The sequence below is a fragment of the Lontra canadensis genome, unplaced genomic scaffold, assembly GCF_010015895.1.
Source record: "Lontra canadensis isolate GAN:19392208 unplaced genomic scaffold, GSC_riverotter_1.0 scaffold24, whole genome shotgun sequence".
Lineage (NCBI taxonomy): Eukaryota > Metazoa > Chordata > Mammalia > Carnivora > Mustelidae > Lontra > Lontra canadensis.
The window spans coordinates 15197953-15216504 of NW_022631018.1; the positions used below are offsets into that span (position 1 = coordinate 15197953).

General features: G+C 35.6%; 1 protein-coding gene across 10 annotated transcripts in view; it reads left to right on the plus strand.

The window, feature by feature from the left end:
- The window catches only part of CEP170 (centrosomal protein 170), a 117056-nt gene that overhangs the window by 45374 nt on the left and 53130 nt on the right, over positions 1-18552 (plus strand). For all 10 annotated transcript variants that reach the window (XM_032862900.1, XM_032862905.1, XM_032862901.1 and 7 more), the window contains exons 4-7: positions 3207-3285; positions 12927-12985; positions 13081-13243; positions 14108-14242. In XM_032862900.1, coding sequence (XP_032718791.1) covers positions 3207-3285; positions 12927-12985; positions 13081-13243; positions 14108-14242 — 436 coding nt within the window. The remainder of the gene's footprint in view (positions 1-3206; positions 3286-12926; positions 12986-13080; positions 13244-14107; positions 14243-18552) is intronic.

An 18552-nucleotide genomic window follows, 5' to 3' on the forward strand; every position in this document is an offset into this window, starting at 1 on the left:
GTTCTACAGTCAGACTGTCAGGAGACTTTTTCCCTTCAGAGATTCTCACTTGCATTTTTGTATGCTGAAGCCTTGGGTCTGGCTCCTATTTCCTAAGCCTATTTATTTATTTATTTATTTTAATTTTTTAAAAGATTTTATTTATTTATTTGGCAGAGAGATCACAAGTAGGCAGAGAGGCAGGCAAAGAGAGAGAGGAGGAAGCAGGCTCCCCACTGAGCAGAGAGCCCGATGTAGGGCTCGATCCCAGGACCCTGGACCCGAGCCAAAGGCAGAGGCTTTAACTCACTGAGCCACCCAGGTGCCCCTTCCTAAGCCTTTTTAGACCTCAGGAAATATTTCTGCCATAAATGCCAGCATGTTAAAATTACGTTCCTTGATTTTTGTCAGTACCTACGTAATATATATGTCAGACACGTGGTAGGTGCTTCATTAAGAGATTTGAGCAGCCTTAAGTTTTATGTGGACCCGATTGGCCATCTTAGGCCTTTTGAGTAGAAACGGTATTTTAGGCTAAGACATTTTTAAGTGAAAGTGGCTAAGAGCTGTGGTGGCATTCCTCTGACACAGTGAATCTAATTGCTTGTCTTCTGCATACCAGACTTTAGTGAATTAATGTTTTCTTTTATTCTTCTCTTTACTTTTCTATCATTTTCCTCAGCTCTTCTATTTTGTAATTATACTTAGAACATTTTGGGAAACTCAAGGTGTAACTTTTCAAACACTCTAAAATGTTCATTTGGGAAATGAATGTGAAATTAATTTACAAATGCCTGAAGCCTTTGAATTTTCTTTGTATTAACATTTCAGCCTTTCTGTGACGGATATTGGAAGCTTGTGTTTTAGGATTACTCATAAATCATAGTAAGGGATTATCCCACGTTTTAGCAGTACTCCACTGTCTCCATGTGTCTCTGCTTGGAATCAGGATCATAACTTCTAACTTTTCTACAGATTTGCAACTGATACTCCATGACATATTACAAAGTGTCGGTTATGCATAGGAATTTGAGTATATGACCACAATAACATAATTTCCTTATATATTTTACAATATGTTACTCAGTATCCTTGAAACCTTCCTCACCATGGAGGGAGCTTTCCCGAATAGGGTATCCTGGCCATCTCAAATCCAGTCAAATAGAAGATTTAAAGAATGGAACTCAAAAAGAAAAAATAATTTTTCAAGTTTCAGCTCATTAAAGGAAAACTTGGATATTTATATAATATCTTCATTCTGGGCAATTAGTATAACAGTGTTCTGTGTTTTGTGAATCTAGCAAATTCCAAGGCTTTAACTTCTAGTGTGCCAGGAAAAATAATCATCACCATCTGTGTCTAGTTGAATCTGTAAGTCTTTTTACCAGTAATTTGCAGAAGGATAAAAGGATAATGAAAAACAATTGAAATTTTCATAAAAAATTAATCCTGACAAACTCATATTTTTATTTCTTATTTTCCTGGTTTTCAAAGGTGCATAATATACAAAACAGGTATTGTTCATCAGTTGTCCAGGGATACCTGGGGTATATATCCATTTTATAAGTGTTGGTTTCAGATTTCAATACTTTTCTAGCTCTTCGAGCTTATCATTATTTCTAGTTCTTCTTGCATTGTATTATCAGAGTGCATTATTTTTAAGGCTTTGACTGCTTAAAATTTTATTTAGATGATAGCTTTCTTCCATAATATGTTTGCTATCTTGGAAAACATTTCTTAGTTTTAGATTTATTAACAGAAGACTAGTAATTTTATTTGTTTCTACATCATCCTCCCTTCTAGACAGCTTTGTAGAGAAACCTGCCATGGGCATTCGTCCACTCAGAAACTAAATCAAGTAAGTGTTGGAGAACAAACATCAAAAAAATGAAAGAAAAATACCCTCTTTCCTTTTTGTCCTTGAAAACAGCCTTCTCTCACCACTTCTTGCATTAGAGAAAATTCATCCAGGATTATGTTTATCTGAAGACTCGTGGTCTGATATTTTGCTACATTATTACCAATTTTATTACAGTTACATAGTCTAGAGCTCTGCTGTCTCTTTGTGTTCAACTTACAGTTGTGGAATATCTTCCCATTTTCTTCTCTTTGCCTTTATAGATGTTAAGCAAGAAATTCTGAATCCTCAGGGGTGCTCTTTAATAGCTTGTAAAAGAGAAGGACAAAGATAGTGTCTTTGGAGAGATGGTGCTGTGTTGTGGGCAGCGCAGTAAGGACAGTGAAGGTCGCAGCTGCGGTGACGGTGTACTGCGTTGTCCTTCTAGTCCTGTGCTTCCCCCTGCAGCGGCCTCAAGTCAGTGACGCACACAAAGTGACCAGTCAGAAAGAAAAAAGAACAGGAAAGATTTTGTTGGTTTTTAGATTGATTATTTGTTGAAATGGCACTATTTTGGATATATGGCTGGGGTTAAAATATAGTGTTAAAATTAATTTCACCCTTTCTATTTACCTTTTTAATGTGCCTAGTAGAAAACTGGAGTATATGTGTCACTTATTTCTGTTGGATAGCAGTGTTCTAGGCAATGCCATTCTCCTGTTTTCTTATTATTTTGGTCATTTTTGACATTTTGACAGAAATCACTGATGAGTAGTGATAAAATGATGATGGGTTGATGAAATAGCAGAATGTTTCAAGAAACAGGAAAAATAAGGTCAGCGAGATCCCATAATATTCTGAGTCGTGGAAAGGTCTCAAGGACTCATCTGGCAATTGTAAAATAGAAAATACGAGTTTTATTACATTTTTTTGAAGTAAATTCTCTTTTTGTTCTTTGGGAGAACAAAAATGTAGTGAATGAAATGAAATATCAAACGTCATGGTTAAAATTGTCCAAAAAAGCTAAAATTGACTTTAGTGAACCCTGATGATATATCAAGAGTTAAGTATTTCCCTTTACAATTTGGCAGCTTCAAATTAGGAGCTTTTCTTAGCATCATTTTTAGGTGCCTAACTTTGTCTTGGCGGCGCAGAGTAGGCTGAGGCGCTGTAGCCTGGTTTTTTGGGTGTTACGATATTGATGAAGGGTGTGGTAAGAAATCACTTATCAGCCTAGAAGATGCGTTGGCACATCTTATGCTACACAAGCCGTGTTAGCCACCATATTGCATGTGTTTTTAAGTATAAGGTTTGAGTATTTGTTTTGCCCGAAATGTAACAACAATTAATAACTCCATATATAACCTGACACCTTTTTCTCTCTTTGTAGACTTTTGTGAATGATGTAAGGATTCCGGAACAGACTTATATCACCCTGAAACTTGAAGATAAGCTGAGATTTGGATATGATATCCTTATACGATTTTGTACATTCATCAAATTTATTCAAAAATCTTTTCTGGTGTAAATTAACATTTCTTGAGATGAAGAATTTGCAGTGGAGGCATGCTTGAAGTCTCTTTGGCCTCCCATACTAAAATACATGTTTAAAAATGTTATGTATTTATATATATTCGGGGGGGGGGGGGTCAGTATGTTGTCCTGTTCCTAAAAGTAATCCTAGAAAAATTGATGGACTCTGCTTTTCCCCACTCTCTATATATAGTTTGAGCAGAGGTTTCCCTGTAGTGGTATTATGTATGCAACTTGGGTGTGGGAGAATGTAACAAGGAGACGACAGAGGAGTGTTTAATATTAGCTCAGCTCAGGGATTTTTTTGTTGTTGTTTGGATGATTATGGCACCGATCAGCCTCCTGGGAGGAGTGTAAGAATTTATCCCTTTTTTCCCATTCATACTTTTACTCTATTTTATGAATTCTGTCTCTGTTGCCTATTTAATTCAGATTTTCCAGTATTCTATATCTCCTGAGACTTGCGCTCCCTGGCTAAATTAATTATGCGATTAGCGTGTAGTTAAGATTCTTTTGTTTTTAAAAACATGATTCTAAGGGGCATCTGGCTGGCTCAGAGCATATGACTCTTGATTTTGGAGTTGTGAGTTTGAGCCTCAAGTTGGGTGTAGAGATTACTTAAAAATAAAAATGTTTAAGTAAATAAAAATAGGATTCTAAGAACTGAACAGGGACATGACTTTGTCCTTCTCAGTGTAGGGTAAAGAACCCCTAGTGAGGAGAGGGGACAAGATTGACGGAAGAAGCATAAAACATTTCTGTTCATATGAGGTACAAAGCTTTGTAGTAAAGGACTCTTCTTTAATTAAAATACAGATATCCTACATTATAATGAATGTTTTTCTTGTGTTTTCATTTTTTAAGTTACTTCATGTACCTGGACTTCAGTATTGAAGAATGGGTTAAATGTATTGGCAACTCAGGTAGACTTTCTCTAGCATAGACAATGTAGTCTCAGCGATCTGGAGTTGACGCTTAGATAAAGTAAATGTACTAACACTTTAAAATGGTATTAAAGCACAACTAGGTTTTTTTTAGATTTAACTTAAAATTTTTCAAAAATATTTTTGTAGCGCATATATAAACCTTATACGTGTGGAACAAAAGGACATGTGAAAAGTGAAACCATTAAGTATTAATACTTGTAAATTGTATGTTTTAAATCCTTTTAAAAATACGAATCACATAAAATGATTAAGAATTAACATTCAAGCCTTGATACATGGGCCGTTTTCTACCTGCAGAAGTTTCATCAAACAATGAATACAAATATATTTTTAATTTAAGTATGTCCTTAATCCATTTGAACTTAGCTGTTTCAAAACATGAGAAAATAGTAGGAAATCTGAGTTTCCATAAAACTCTATGCTGTTTACTTTTAAATCGAGAAGAAACTACTGAGAAATCACTCCTGCTTTTACAGTTTGTATAGTGATTTCTTAATAGTGAACTAATATTCCTTTTTTTTATATTAGCTCATAATAGGTCTTTCTGAAATTGCTGGGACAAATGTTTTGTTCCAAAGGACTGTTTTAGGGTTTTATTTTTTTTTTTAATTAAAAATTTTAGCATTGATTTGATACAGAGAGACACAGCGAGAGAGAGAACACATGCAGGGGAGTGGGAGAGGGAGAAGCAGCCTCCCTGGCAGAGAAGGGAGCCCGACACAGGGCTCAATTCCAGGACCCTGGGATCATGACCTGAGCCAAAGGCAGACACTTAACAACTGAGCCACCCAGGAGCCCCCCTGTTTTAGGGTTTTAAATCAGTGTTGAATCAGAGCTGCTATTCCAAATCCTCAGGGTAGGCTCAGTTAATTTTATTATTTTAAAATAGCATCTCATGTTGCTTATTATTTTTGAGCACTGTTCATACATAAGTGAACATTGGACTGTTACAATGGCAGATACTTTATTACATGGGGTGAAATTCTTAAAACAAGTTTTATGTTATATTTACTTGTTTTACATTTGGCTGTACCAGACTAAAATTAATTATTGTGCTTTATTCATATTAAAATTAAGCTTAATAGATAGCCAGTCTACAAACTGCTATACCTCGGAGTGGAAAACTGTCGCATTTATTAAAATGTTACAGCAATAGAAAGAACTGAATTTCATCTATTATTGTTTTCTCTTTGATTTCTGTTCTCTTACTAATTTCTTTTTTCTAGATATAAGCTGAGATTATTCATTTGGGACCTTCTGTTTTTATATAGTCTTTTAGTTCTATAAATTTTCTCCTAAGTACTGCTTTAACATTCAAAATACTTACTCATTTCTCTTGGTTTTTGAATGCAGGTTATCTATAAGTTTGTTAGAATAATTTGGAGGTTTTCCAGAGACTTTCTATAATTGACTCCTCATTTAATTCTGTAGAGCTCAGAGGACATATTTTATATGTTTCAGATCCTTTCAAATTTATTGAGACTTGTCTCATGGCTCAGAATATACCCAATCTATCTATCTTGATAAGTGTTCCATGTATTCTTGAAAAGAATGTGTGGTCTGTTGTTTTGGGATGATGGAGTGTTCTATTAATGTCAGTTATGCCAACTTGGTTCCCATCTTCAATATTTTCTGATGGATTGTCCATTTGTTCTATCAGTTATTGAGAGAGAGGTGTTGAAACCTCAGACTATAATTGTGGATTTGTCTGTTTCTCCCTGCAGAAGTTTTGCTTCTTATAATTCTAAACCTGGTTGTTAGGTATATAAATACTTAGGGTTAAAATATCTTCTTGGTGAACTGACATCATTTATTATTACAAAATGAACTGCTTTATTCAAGATGATGTTCTTTGCTCCAAAATATGGTTTGTTTTGACATTGATATAGTTTTTCCAGCTTTATTTACTTACTTAGATTAGTGTTAGCATGGAACATCTTTTACTTTTAAGCTGTTCTTGTCTTTACATTCAAAGTAGGCATCATATAGTTCGCCTTACTTTGTTTATTCAATCCGGTAATTTCTGCCTTCATTTGGGCATTTAGATCACTCACCTTCAGTGTGATTATTGATGCAGTTAGGTTTATTATTTTACTTTATTTTTTAAAGATTTAATTTATCTTAGTGTGAGTGTGATTGGGGTGGGGTGCGGGGGAGAAGCAGAGCAGGAGGGAGGAGGAAGAGGAGAGAATCTTAAGTAGACTCCCCACTGTGCATGGAGCCTGATGCAGGGCTTGATCTCAGGACCCTGAGATCATGACCTGAGCCAAAACTAACAGTTGGACACTTAACCGACTGAGCCACCTGATATAGTTAGATTTAAATCTGTCATCTTGATATTTGTGCCATCAGTTTTTGTCTTCTTTTTCCCATAATTTCTTTTTTTTATTTTAGTGGTTGCTTCAAGACTTATAATTACACCTTTAATTTTAAGTTGTATCTTCAAGTGATGTTATACTAATTCACATATAGTATGAGAACCTTATAGTAGTATAATTCCCCTTTCTTCTGTCCTGATCTTTGTTACGATTGTCAACTTTTTATGTTTAGATGTTACAGATTGCCTCCTACCTCATTGTGAGCAAAAGGTCAATTATCTTTTAGAGATTTAGATAAGAAAAATATCTTCTATCTTTATACGCATTGTACCCATATCTTAAATCAATGTAGGTATCATTTCTCATGCTTTTCCTTCCTCTTTACAGGTCCATGTTTTCATCTGGTGTCATTTTCTTTCTGCTCAGGGCTTCAGCATTTCTTGTAGTATGATTTTTGTTGATGATGAATTCTGTCCATTTTCATGGTCTGGAAAAGTATTTCACCTGAGTTATTAAAAGATATTATTTCTGGGTATTGAATTGTAGGTGGCATTTCTTTTTTTTCAGTGCGTTAAAGCTGTTTCTCTACCGTATTCTCACTTGTATTATTTCCCTCTATCCCTGGTTTCCAGCAGTTCGAATGATCTGCCTTGGTGTAATTTTTTTCATGTTTCCCCTGCTTGGAGTTTGTTAAGGTTCTTGGGTCTGTGGGTTTATAATTTTAATCAAGTTTAGAAAATGCTTCTGCTGTTATTTTTCCAGATATTATTTTGTTCCTTCAATTAGATGTTGTTAGGTTATTGACATTGTCTTTCAGCTTACTGGTACTTTGTTTATGTATTATTTTTTAATCATTGGTTCTGTGTTCCAGTTTGGATTGTTATTATTGCTGTGTCTTTAAGCTTACTGGGTTTTTTTGTTTATTTGTTTGTTTGTTTGTTTTTTGCAGTGTCTAATCTGCCATTAATCCATGCAGTATAGATTTCATCTCTTGAAGTTCTGTTTGGATTTTGTATTTGATATCTCCCAAACTACTACTTAGCTTTTTGAACATATAGAATATGATTGTAACTTTTAACAGCTTTGTTGACATCTGGGTCAGGTCTGCATCAGTTTTAATTGATTGAATTTGCATGTAGAGTAATTTTTGATTGGTTGACAGGCATTATGAGTTTGTGGAGTATTGTAGGCATATTTTTATATTCATATACATATTTTTGTATATGTACTTGGAAACAGTTTTATTACTTTGGGTCTTGTTTTTAAGATTTGTTAGGCTTCTGAGCTTAGTCTGAGACTAATATTCCCCACTATGGAGGCAAGACCTTTCTGTATACCACAGAGGTCAGCAAACCCAGTGGCAAATCTGGCCTTCAGCCCATGTTTGAAACAAGTTTTATTGGAACACAGCCATGCCCACTCATTTACATATTTCCGTGGCTGCTTTTGGACCACAGCAGAGTTGAGTAGTTGTAACAGAGATCACATGGTCCCAAAGTCTGAAATATTTATTCTCTGGCACTTTACAGGAGACATTTGTGTCCTCTCCTTTATTCAGTGACGCATGATTCATGAGGTTTTCCTGCCTGGCTTTTAGGAACAGACACTACTCCTTGCCATCTCTGTGTACTGGGCACTGTGACGTGTAGTATTTTTAGATGGTTTTTGCCCCAGACCAGGTAGTAGTTTTCTCTCACGTGTGTGTTACTGATCAATACTCAGCTGAATGCTTGAGTGATATCCTCAGAACATGTGGAATTCTCTCTTCTGTGCAGCTCTCTGCTCTTGAGTACTCAATCCCATGAACTCTAATCACTTTGGTTTCCCTAGACTCAACCCTGTTTCCTTTACAGCTCAGAGAGCCTGCCAGGCTCTGTCCAGATTACCCCTCTTTGCACTGTGACCTGGAAGCTCTATTAAGGTGGTCATCTGGAGACAGTAATTAGACTCACCTCGTTTGGTTTCTCTTCGCTCAGGAATCACTATCTTTTGTTCCCTGACGTTGATTGTCTTGAAAACCATTGTTTTATATATTTTGTCCATTTTTTGGTTGCTTCACATGGGAGAGTGACTCTGGTTCCTTTTTTCCATCCTGGCCAGAAGCAGGAGTCTGAGAAGTTGATTTTGGCCATTCTGGATATACAAATTGAATCCAGGGGAGGAGGTGTAGGTTAGAGACAACAGTTTGGGAATTTCCATTGTCTAAATAATATTTAACATCTTAAGACTAAGTGATATCACTCATGGGAGTGAATACAGGTTGGTAAGAGAGAGGTCCAGGGACTGAAACCTGGTACATTCTAATACAAAGAGGCAGGAGAGATAAGGAACTAGTTTAAAAAGTTTGAGATAGAATCACTGGTGAACTAGGAGGAAAATCAGAATGTGGTATGGTTTCCATGTTCAGTGGAAAATGATTTAAACATTACTTAAATACATAATTTATGAGTCAGTATAAGAATCTACTACCTTAATTTTTTTAATGAGGTTCTTTTTCCCAAAGAAGTTGTCTATTTCTGTAATAATGGCCCACAGAATTACTGGATTAATCATATTAGAAGCAAGATAAAAATCATTGTCATAATTTTCAAGGTTATGATTTATCTGTACTTGGAACATTACATTTAGCATTGTATGCTTGAATCCCGGATCGTGGCTGCTAAAAATGATTAAGAGGGGGATAAACATAACTAAAAATCAAGGATTCTTCATTTAGAGGAGTTAAGATTCTTCCTGATTAATATGATTGATATCCACAACAATACATGAACACGCTTTCCAGATATCAAAAATGGGTAACATTTCTCAAAGCTTGAAAGAAGTAAATTTAAGAAATTGAGATGAGGGCGCCTGGGTGGCTCAGTGGGTTAAGCCGCTGCCTTCGGCTCAGGTCATGATCTCAGGGTCCTGGGATCGAGTCCCGCATCGGGCTCTCTGCTCAGCGGGAAGCCTGCTTCCCTCTCTCTCTCTCTCTCTCTCTGCCTGCCTCTCTGTCTACTTGTGATCTCTCTCTGTCAAATCAATAAATAAAAAATCTTTAAAAAAAAAAAAAATTGAGATGAGTGATTAAATAAGAAGTTGTGTCATAGAAGAAAAGTTAAAAGGAGTTGTTTAAAAATTATGTTCTTATAAAACAGGTTTTTTTAAAAGTTAGCCAAGGTATTCATCTACCAAAATAAGATGATACCTCTTTCTAAAGGTGTAGACAAACGTAAGCTAGTAGAAAATTGCTGAAGAAATAAAATCTTCCCCTTGGAAGGTTTTCTGTCATGAACTTTTTTTGTAAAACTTTGGCATCTCCTAGGACCTGCCTTGTCAATACAGTGTGCAGTCTATTTTAGCATAATTGTGTATTTCATTCAATTATGTATTGAATATAGTCAAATAAATTTTCCATATTTCTAAGGAGAAGATCCAAAAATAAAAGTTTTTGTTTAACTTAAGGAGACTTTTTAAGGGTATTCTTATTATATGTGTATTTTTAAATCACACATATAAGATATGCAAATTTAGAAAACAAATGCTCTTTTCCATTCTTCCACTATATAAAATAATTTTTTTCAGGTATTCTCATATAGTGTGACATCCAGTGTCTTCAGCATCATGAGAATCACATTCTTTTTAGTATACAGTTTTTCAGAGAACATTTTATTAATGCCCATTTAGTTGTTTAAGACTATAGCACTTTTTGAAACCTTAAAACACTGGAAATCTTGTCCAAAGCAGCAAAAGTTCCTATGTAATATTGGATTTCTTCTGTAAGTGCTTGGTATCTCCCCAATGAAACAACTTAGTGACTTTATTTTAAAATGATTTTTGAAAGATGTGTTTACAATGCTATCTGATACTTGGTTTTTTAAGGCCTTAGGAGTAACTAAAACGGTTTAAAATTTTGCTCTCCTTTTAGTTAGCTTTAATTATCATTCAGATAAAAGAAAGGATCTTAGAGAGCATTACTTGTATGCAGATGAGTTTCTTTGACCCCACTTTTAGATAAACATTTCTTGAATAAATTGACATAGGGATGACTTAGAATAGCCATAACACAGCCTTATGTAAAGAAATAGGAAAATAACATACAAACATGAATTTTTTTTTAAATTTTATGTATTTTGGGGCACCTGGGTGGCTCAGTGGGTTAAGCCTCTGCCTTTGGCTCAGGTCATGATCTCAGGGGATTTAGGGTCCTGGGATCGAGTCCCCCGTCCGGCTCTGCTCGGCAGGGAGCCTTCTTCCCCTTCTCTCTCTGCCTGCCTCTCTGCCTTCTTGCACACTCTCTCTCTCTCTCTCTCTGTAAAGTAAATAAATAAAATCTAAAGAAAGAAAAAGATTTTATTTATTTTAAGAGAGAGGCTATGCAAACAGGGAGAGGGGCAAAGGGAGACAAAGAGAATCCTAAGCAGGCTCCATGATCAGTTTAGAGCCCGATGTAGGGCTCGACCGCATGTCCCTGAGAGCATGACATGAGCTTAAATCAAGAGTCGAATGCAACTGACTGAGCCACCCAGGCACCCCATAAATACGATTTTTAATCAGCAAGAATTTAAACTTTCTGTAACTTTTTAATTCAGATATAATCCATGTTACTAGTTAATACTGTATTGTAGATTTTTAACTTACTGACAACATGAGTAATTGTATCTTAGTTTGTCATTTTTTTAAATTAGCAACTTGAAATAGTTAACCTGCCTCTGTACCATTAGGAGGATGATAACTTTGGAGGCAAATGTGAGGACTAAGGCAGGCTTAAAATCTCATAGTGATACCAGTGTTCTCAGGCAAATTCATGACGCAAACAAGAGAATCCTTGAGCTGTTTGGTTCCACTCAAACCATTTTGGAAGGTAAAGTGTTTGACCCCAAGAAGTGTGGCCTCTCTCCGGTTGTTCTGGATCTTAAAGGACCCTTAAGTCTAAAGACAGCACCCCAGACTAGCCTTGGGGTATAGCCTGGAGCACTCTCAGGAGTAAATTTGAAGCTCCCAGAAAACCCTTACAGCAGGCTATGGTCATGTGTGTTTCCCACTGGAAAAGTGGAAATGGCTTTCAGTTTTTTTGAGACACTGTTTTCCTTTGGAAATGTAGGAATGCTGTGAATCTTCTCCAACTATTAATGAGTTTCCTGGGGGTAAAACAAAATTACTAGGCTTACTTCTCATGAAATATGAAATTATTACAAAATACGTATTTTCACCTATATCAGGAAGTATGGTACCAGCATGTGTACAAAACAAAAAAGGAAAATTCTGGTATTTCACATATTTCACAGCTATGGGAACCCTGGACTGGGATTCAGCTGACTAGATTGTGGTCTTGGGTTTTACCCCTCCAGTCCTCAAGTTCCTTATATATAGAATAAGACAACCAGTTCGTGGAATTAAACAGGATATTCCCCAGAGCTCTTTACAACTCCACAAAAATTCCGAGTTTTTATTGTTTTAATGAATAGAAATGTAAATTAAATACTCATTTGGAAGTTTGCTGCTCCTTAGGCATGGAAACTATTTTTACCCCTAAGCGGTTGTGATAATTATAGCTTTTTACCCTTGAAGTCATAAGGTGCTGTGAATTGGTATAGGATAATAGGATTTATTAGTACATGGTTATAAAAGTCCTTTCAGTACAGGGTTAAGTAATGGTGGGAAATGTGACCTCTGCTGTGTAGTGAAAGATATTCTTTAATATACAGAGGCATTGTTCTTTTTGGCATAATGATGAAAGCATTCGTTTTATCTAGCACTTGGTTCTAATCTGTATAGAATCAGTTGTTTGGTAATGTAATATGACCTTGACTGAAACGCCTGAGGAAAGGGGCGATTGTGGTTGCTGTAAGGACCATAATTATAGCATTTCTTCTGCTTTCAAAATGAACTTCATTTTTATCAGTGCTTATAAAGTCTGAGTAATCCAGTTCTTTCAGGATTTACTCTTGGGTAATCACTGATGAGATACTTCCTTTCACATCACTGTGATTAACTCAATATAATTTGACCCAGGTGCTTTTTCTTTGCAGTCATACTGTTTGTTTGTGAGAACTGAGAATGTCTTTTGTGGTCTAATCACCCAGCTATTTGCTTCTTGAAGGCCATTACTGATTAAGTTGGGAATTACTTGCTATATTTTAGATTTTTCTCTAGTTTAAAAATTAAAGTCTTCATGGTTGTGAGCATATTATAACATTTAACTCTTAAGGGGAATATAATGCTTCCGTTGTAATTACCTGTTGAAAGTAGGACAATTTCAAAATTATCTTTGATCATTTAAAGCTTGAGTATCAGAATTTTGAAATGATATTCTTCCTTAGCTCTGTTTACATACAAATCTCTTCACTGTAGTACGAGGAGAAATGAGGGTCCCTGAAGAAGCACTAAAGGTAAAAATGATTCCTCATTCCTTTTGTAAACCTGTCATTTGCTAGGGTTGATTTTACTCCTGGATGTTTCATTTTCATTTTTAAATGTTCTGTAGCACGAGAAGTTTACCATTCAGCTTCAGTTGTCCCAAAAATCTTCCGAATCAGAATTATCCAAATCTGCATGTGCCAAAAGCCTCGATGCCAAGCTAGCAGATACTTCGACAGACGTGCCGCACAAAGCCGCAGAAGCACTGCGACCTGAGGAGAAGGCCCTGGGTGAGTGAGCGTCTGGAAAACACTGTGTTTCTGCTTGATTGTGAAGAAAGCACGTGCTTTGTTTTGCAGAACTTGGCCATGTCCATATCAGTTTATAATAATGACAACTTTAGAGAGGGATTTAATGCAGCCAGTGTCTTCATTACAAAGGATTATATAACACATAATTATATGTGGCCGTTATAGGTAGTTGTGTTAAATATGTTTAAATATTTGAGGGAAGTAAATATGGTCATTTACACTATTTTTATTATTTCATGTTTTATGCTTTTTCTGAACTATAATAACTGAAATGAATTAACAGGAAATACCCAGTGAGGTTACATCATCATCATCATTATTATATTTATCATGTTCCAGGAACTGTTCTAGATAAATAATCCCATTTATACAAAAACAATTGTTTAAACTAATAGACATTACCAAATTTGCTCAGATATAAACCTACTAGTCATGTTAACAGCTAGTTTAAATTTAGTTACTCTGCTGTGCCCGTAGGCTTTAAAAATATTTTTAATGGTCACTCATACCAACATTTAGTTTGTTTTTTTTAATTTAGACTTACTTGATGAGCCATTTCTGTATACCTAAAAACTGATTCTACCTTCACAAAAAAGCTATTAGGCTAACGCAGTTTGCGTACTTAGATATTCACCAGTGTAAAATTTCATTTATTTAGTGATGTCCAGCATTGAATAGGGTCTTAAACAAATAACAGGTTTTTCAACTTAGAGTACTTTACAGTTACCTAGACTGTACTTTCTTTTCATTTAATAAATTAACCAGGCAATTCTAGCAGTCTGCAAAAGTCTATTTTTTTTCTGTTTCATATGCTTTAGGCAGATTTTTTTCGCCCCTTTCCAGATATTTCTGCCATGCCTCGTGGCACTCCCTTATATGGGCAGCCATCATGGTGGGGGGATGATGAAGTGGAGGAGAAAAGGGCTTTCAAGTCAAATGGCAAAACTGAAGAAAAAACTCATGAAGCTGGAACAGCAGGTAAGGAAAAGCTCAGAGTATGACATTTCAGCGGATATTTTGGGAAGAATTTATAATCTAAGCAGAAATCTGACAACCCTGAAAAGAGATATATATATATCTACTAATCTTTAATAAAAAATGTTGTGATTGTCTTAAGTGACCTTGTCATTGTAAGTTTATTACATGTGATTCTTACATAAAGTGTTAATTCCAGTATCATTTTTATTTAAAATACTATTCTAACTTATGAGATTAAAACTTGAAAAATAGATTAATAATGTAATTGGGCATTTAAAATAATTTAAAATAATGATTAAAATGTTTAGGCACAAACTAGTTTTGTGTGCTTCATTAGATTTGTAGGTATATAATCATATTTTTAAATGAACAGTTTTTTTTTTTATGTTCAGAAATGTGATGTATGAAATTAAAGCTTCTTTAAAACCTCAGTGTGCTTTATTTGTTGGGATATGATAGCAACAGAATTAGCTGAGTTCAGCAGCCAGAATGAAAAAATAGTTCTGGGTCACAGTCATAGTCCAGGAACATACTCTTTTGTTGCTAGAGGGATTTAGCAATGAGCTAAGTGTCCCATAAGTCAGAAAATCAAGATTTCCAGGAAACAAACAGAGGTATCAGTTGTCACGTAAGGACTTGGCAAAGACATGGACACCAGAGGGTCAAATGGCCAGTTTCCACGATAATGGCAGATAAGGATCCAGGACCGGAGGAATTAAATACTGGTACCAGGAAACCCAGCAGTACGGAAAACCAAGTATGACTCTGAGTCAAAGATAGATGCCATCAGAACCCTTCTCAGTTTTCTACTTTTGACCCTAGCTGTACAAGATAAGACATTCTTCTTAGCTGAAGAGTGAGAACACTGTTCTTTAAATATGCTGATATTGCCAGGATACAAGTCTAATAAGAAAGCTGGCTTTATGGACTCGATTTTACAAGTGCCCCAAACTGAAGTTGTCAACTTCGCAAATAAATTCCCATTGTCGTTCCTCATTTCTGTCCACCAGCACGGTTTTCTTCATGTCCAAGCTTAGAAATACTGAGTATTGATGCTTATTATCATTTAGCATGCGGGTCAGATGCAGACAACACAAATGCGACCTGAGACCAAGCGGAAAGGAAATTTACTGGCTTATACAACTTTCTTCGGGGCTGGTTCCTGCCTCTCTGCAGTGTCATCGGGAGCCCGTTTCTCCCCTTCTCAGCTCTGTCCATAGTGGCTGCAGCTAAGGGGCATCTGTCCTCATCATCATCTGTGTGAATGAAAATGAATTCTTAAATGATTATCAGCTTGTGTGGCCTGTCTTACTCAGTGTCATTTTTGCCACATGACAAAAACTGTCTCATAATCTTGGGATTATTCTTGAGTAAGAAGGAACTAAGTAAGTGATTTATGTCTTGTGTTAAATGCCATAAAGAACCCAGCCAGATACCACCAATTAAGAGCCGGGTGAGGGTCTCATAGGCTTACTCACATTAGTGTGTTTCTCATTTATTATTTGTAGTCTCTTAAAATATAGGATGAAGGGAACAGTTTTCTGACGAGAAATAACTTATGATACTGAGATTGCAGAATCAGTTTGAAGGTACACACTAAATCTAATGTAATTTGATCATTTCAAAATTGTTTCTATTGAATGTTTCCAATTACGACATAAAAGTAATCAGTTTATGCTCTAAGCGTGCTCTTTTGTAAACACAAAAGGTGATTTGCTTCTTGGTTACCAATTTTTAGAATGTAAAATCTTAGTAATTATTGTGAGAGATGAACATTTCAGAAAGGGTAATAGAGTATGTGCCACGTGCTGATTTCTTATGCCCCTCTCAGTGGGTCCACATGAATCCAGAATCTTCTACAGACTTAAGCACAGAGCCTAAAAAACCCTAGAACCAAATATGTATGCTGGACAACCAAATTCTCCTGAAACTGTATGAATATTTTTAGTCCTAAAAGAAGGAGAATTTGTCCTCATTTGAGCTATAGGTGTGCTCTTTGACCTGCTGGCAGGGTGTGAACATTTATTTAAGTTATATTTAAAGGCCTTTAATTGTTGCAACTATGAGGAATAGATTTCTGGCTCTTTTACATTGATTTTAATCTAATCATACTAAATTTGGAAACTTTCCAGTTCTGACTCCTTTTTAGCAAAAGGTATTTCCTGGTCTTTGTTATTTGAGGCACTTGAATATGTGAGGTTGGATATATGTTCTCAGTTCAACGAATGGGCTTTCATCATGATAGCCTTTATCATCTTGATTTAGTTAAATATTTCACTTAATTTAGTACAGAAGAATGAAGGAAACAGTTTTTTGGACTATGTGTATTAGAAGTTTCCCCAAAAGGCTGCATAATCATAAAATGCCCTAAACTTGAGGATATTATCACCAGTTGCTGCTCTGATTTAGATAAACATAATTAATTCTAGAATAATCAGTTGTTAAGTAGTTTTAAATATCTAGCAGTTGAGATTATAACAAAAAATATTAGAATGTTTCATATATTAATTTAGTGTAAACAGAGTTTGAAGATAAATCGATATTAAATTCACCAATTTCCAGAATCTGTTCTGTCAGTGTTCTGAGAACTGTTTTATTTTTCTATATTAATTTAGAAACCCCCGCACCCACCGTGGTTTTTCTAGAGGACCTACTCTTCTCAAGTAAAGTAGGCCCACACATGATCTGTTTTTATCATCTTCAGAGAAATGAATTCCTTCAGGAGACTGAACTTTATATTTACAACCGACAATTTAAGTGTTTAACCATTTTCTTCCATTTCTATTAAATAATTACCTGTATCACTGCCTTCTTAAGTGGAGAAGGCTGACTATAATTTAAGTTTCTGGTTGTTGACTAAGTCATCATGCTGAGTATCAATTACTGAACTGTGATACATCACAGTGATGTCCTTGGGGGACTCTGGAGGATGTAGGACTGCAGGCTCTGTGTACCAGATGGTTCTGGACCACTGTGCTTCTGAGCCACACTCTGAGCTCTTATGTTTTTGTCTGATTCTTCTCAGTGCATTGTGTCTTACCTTAATCCTGATTCAGGTTTGCTACATCTATCTAAGCAGATAGTAAAAAGGCTCTCCGTGAGTGACTTCCCAATTAGAAAGATCATGAATATGGGAATATTCATTGTTGAATTTGTCTTGGGTTTTTTAGAGTTAGATTTTGGTTTAGTTTTCATTTCCCTGACTCTCTTCTATGCTGGAGAATTGGGGAAAAGAGAGAGACATTTGTGTGCCGGGCTTTGTTCTGGGTAACTTAGATTATCTCACTTAATACTTAACCTCACTGGATCATCACAGTAATCTCGTGGATAGATACCATTATTTCTGATGAGGAAAATGAGAAAGACTGATGGAGACAGGATTTATCTGATTGCAGATCTCTTCGCTATTTCCCTGCCTAGGTACAGTCATCAGGTCTTGACATGCTGCCTTTCCCCTCTGTTGTCCTACCTGACATTGTTAAGTAATTGATTTCTAGGGAATTGTGTAAGTCTCAGGTTTCTAGTTCTTGGAGTAAAGGTGACTTTGGAGTAGGACGAATGGATGAGACTTAGAAACAGTGATGTGCAGTTGTTGATCTCTGCTGTCTTTATGTGTTACAATGTGAAAAAATGTTGAAAGTATATCAGTATTAACTGTGAATTTTTCCTTCACAAGGAAGGAAAATTAGGAGAGTATTCCTTTAAATTATGAATGACAAGTAGATGATAAATGCTATATCCTTGGAGCAGATTTTTGTGGTTTTTGCTTTGTAGTAGATGTAGTTCAGCCACATGATTTTATTTGGGTGACCACGTGGTGGTAGAAAGAACCTATACCATCCCTTGTCCCCAGCCAGCATTATCCTGTTAGCAGAAGGATGAGCAAAGCAGAATAAATGACTCAGTGAGTGTATGGATGTAACTGATGGGTACACACACAGATGTAGGTTTATAGGTTTATAAGCCAATTGTACTATAAGGAATTGATCAAGTCCAGTACATTGTAATAATAAATAAGTCCATGTAGAAAAATTAAAAATAACAATTATTAATGAGTTACTAATATGTGGGGAATGACTAATGCAATTTACTCTCATGAAAATTTTAAATGGCAGGCCTTCAGAGTAAACAGAGTACAACTGGACATTTTACTATTAAGATAAATTAACTCTTACATAAAGAAATTTTAAAACAGGACTTTAGGTTATATGGTCTTATTGTATAATCTCTTCTTCCAATTAGTATGTAAAATTCTTGCTTTAATGACAGAGTATTTTCTGATATACATTTCACATTTTCAGCTATAAGAA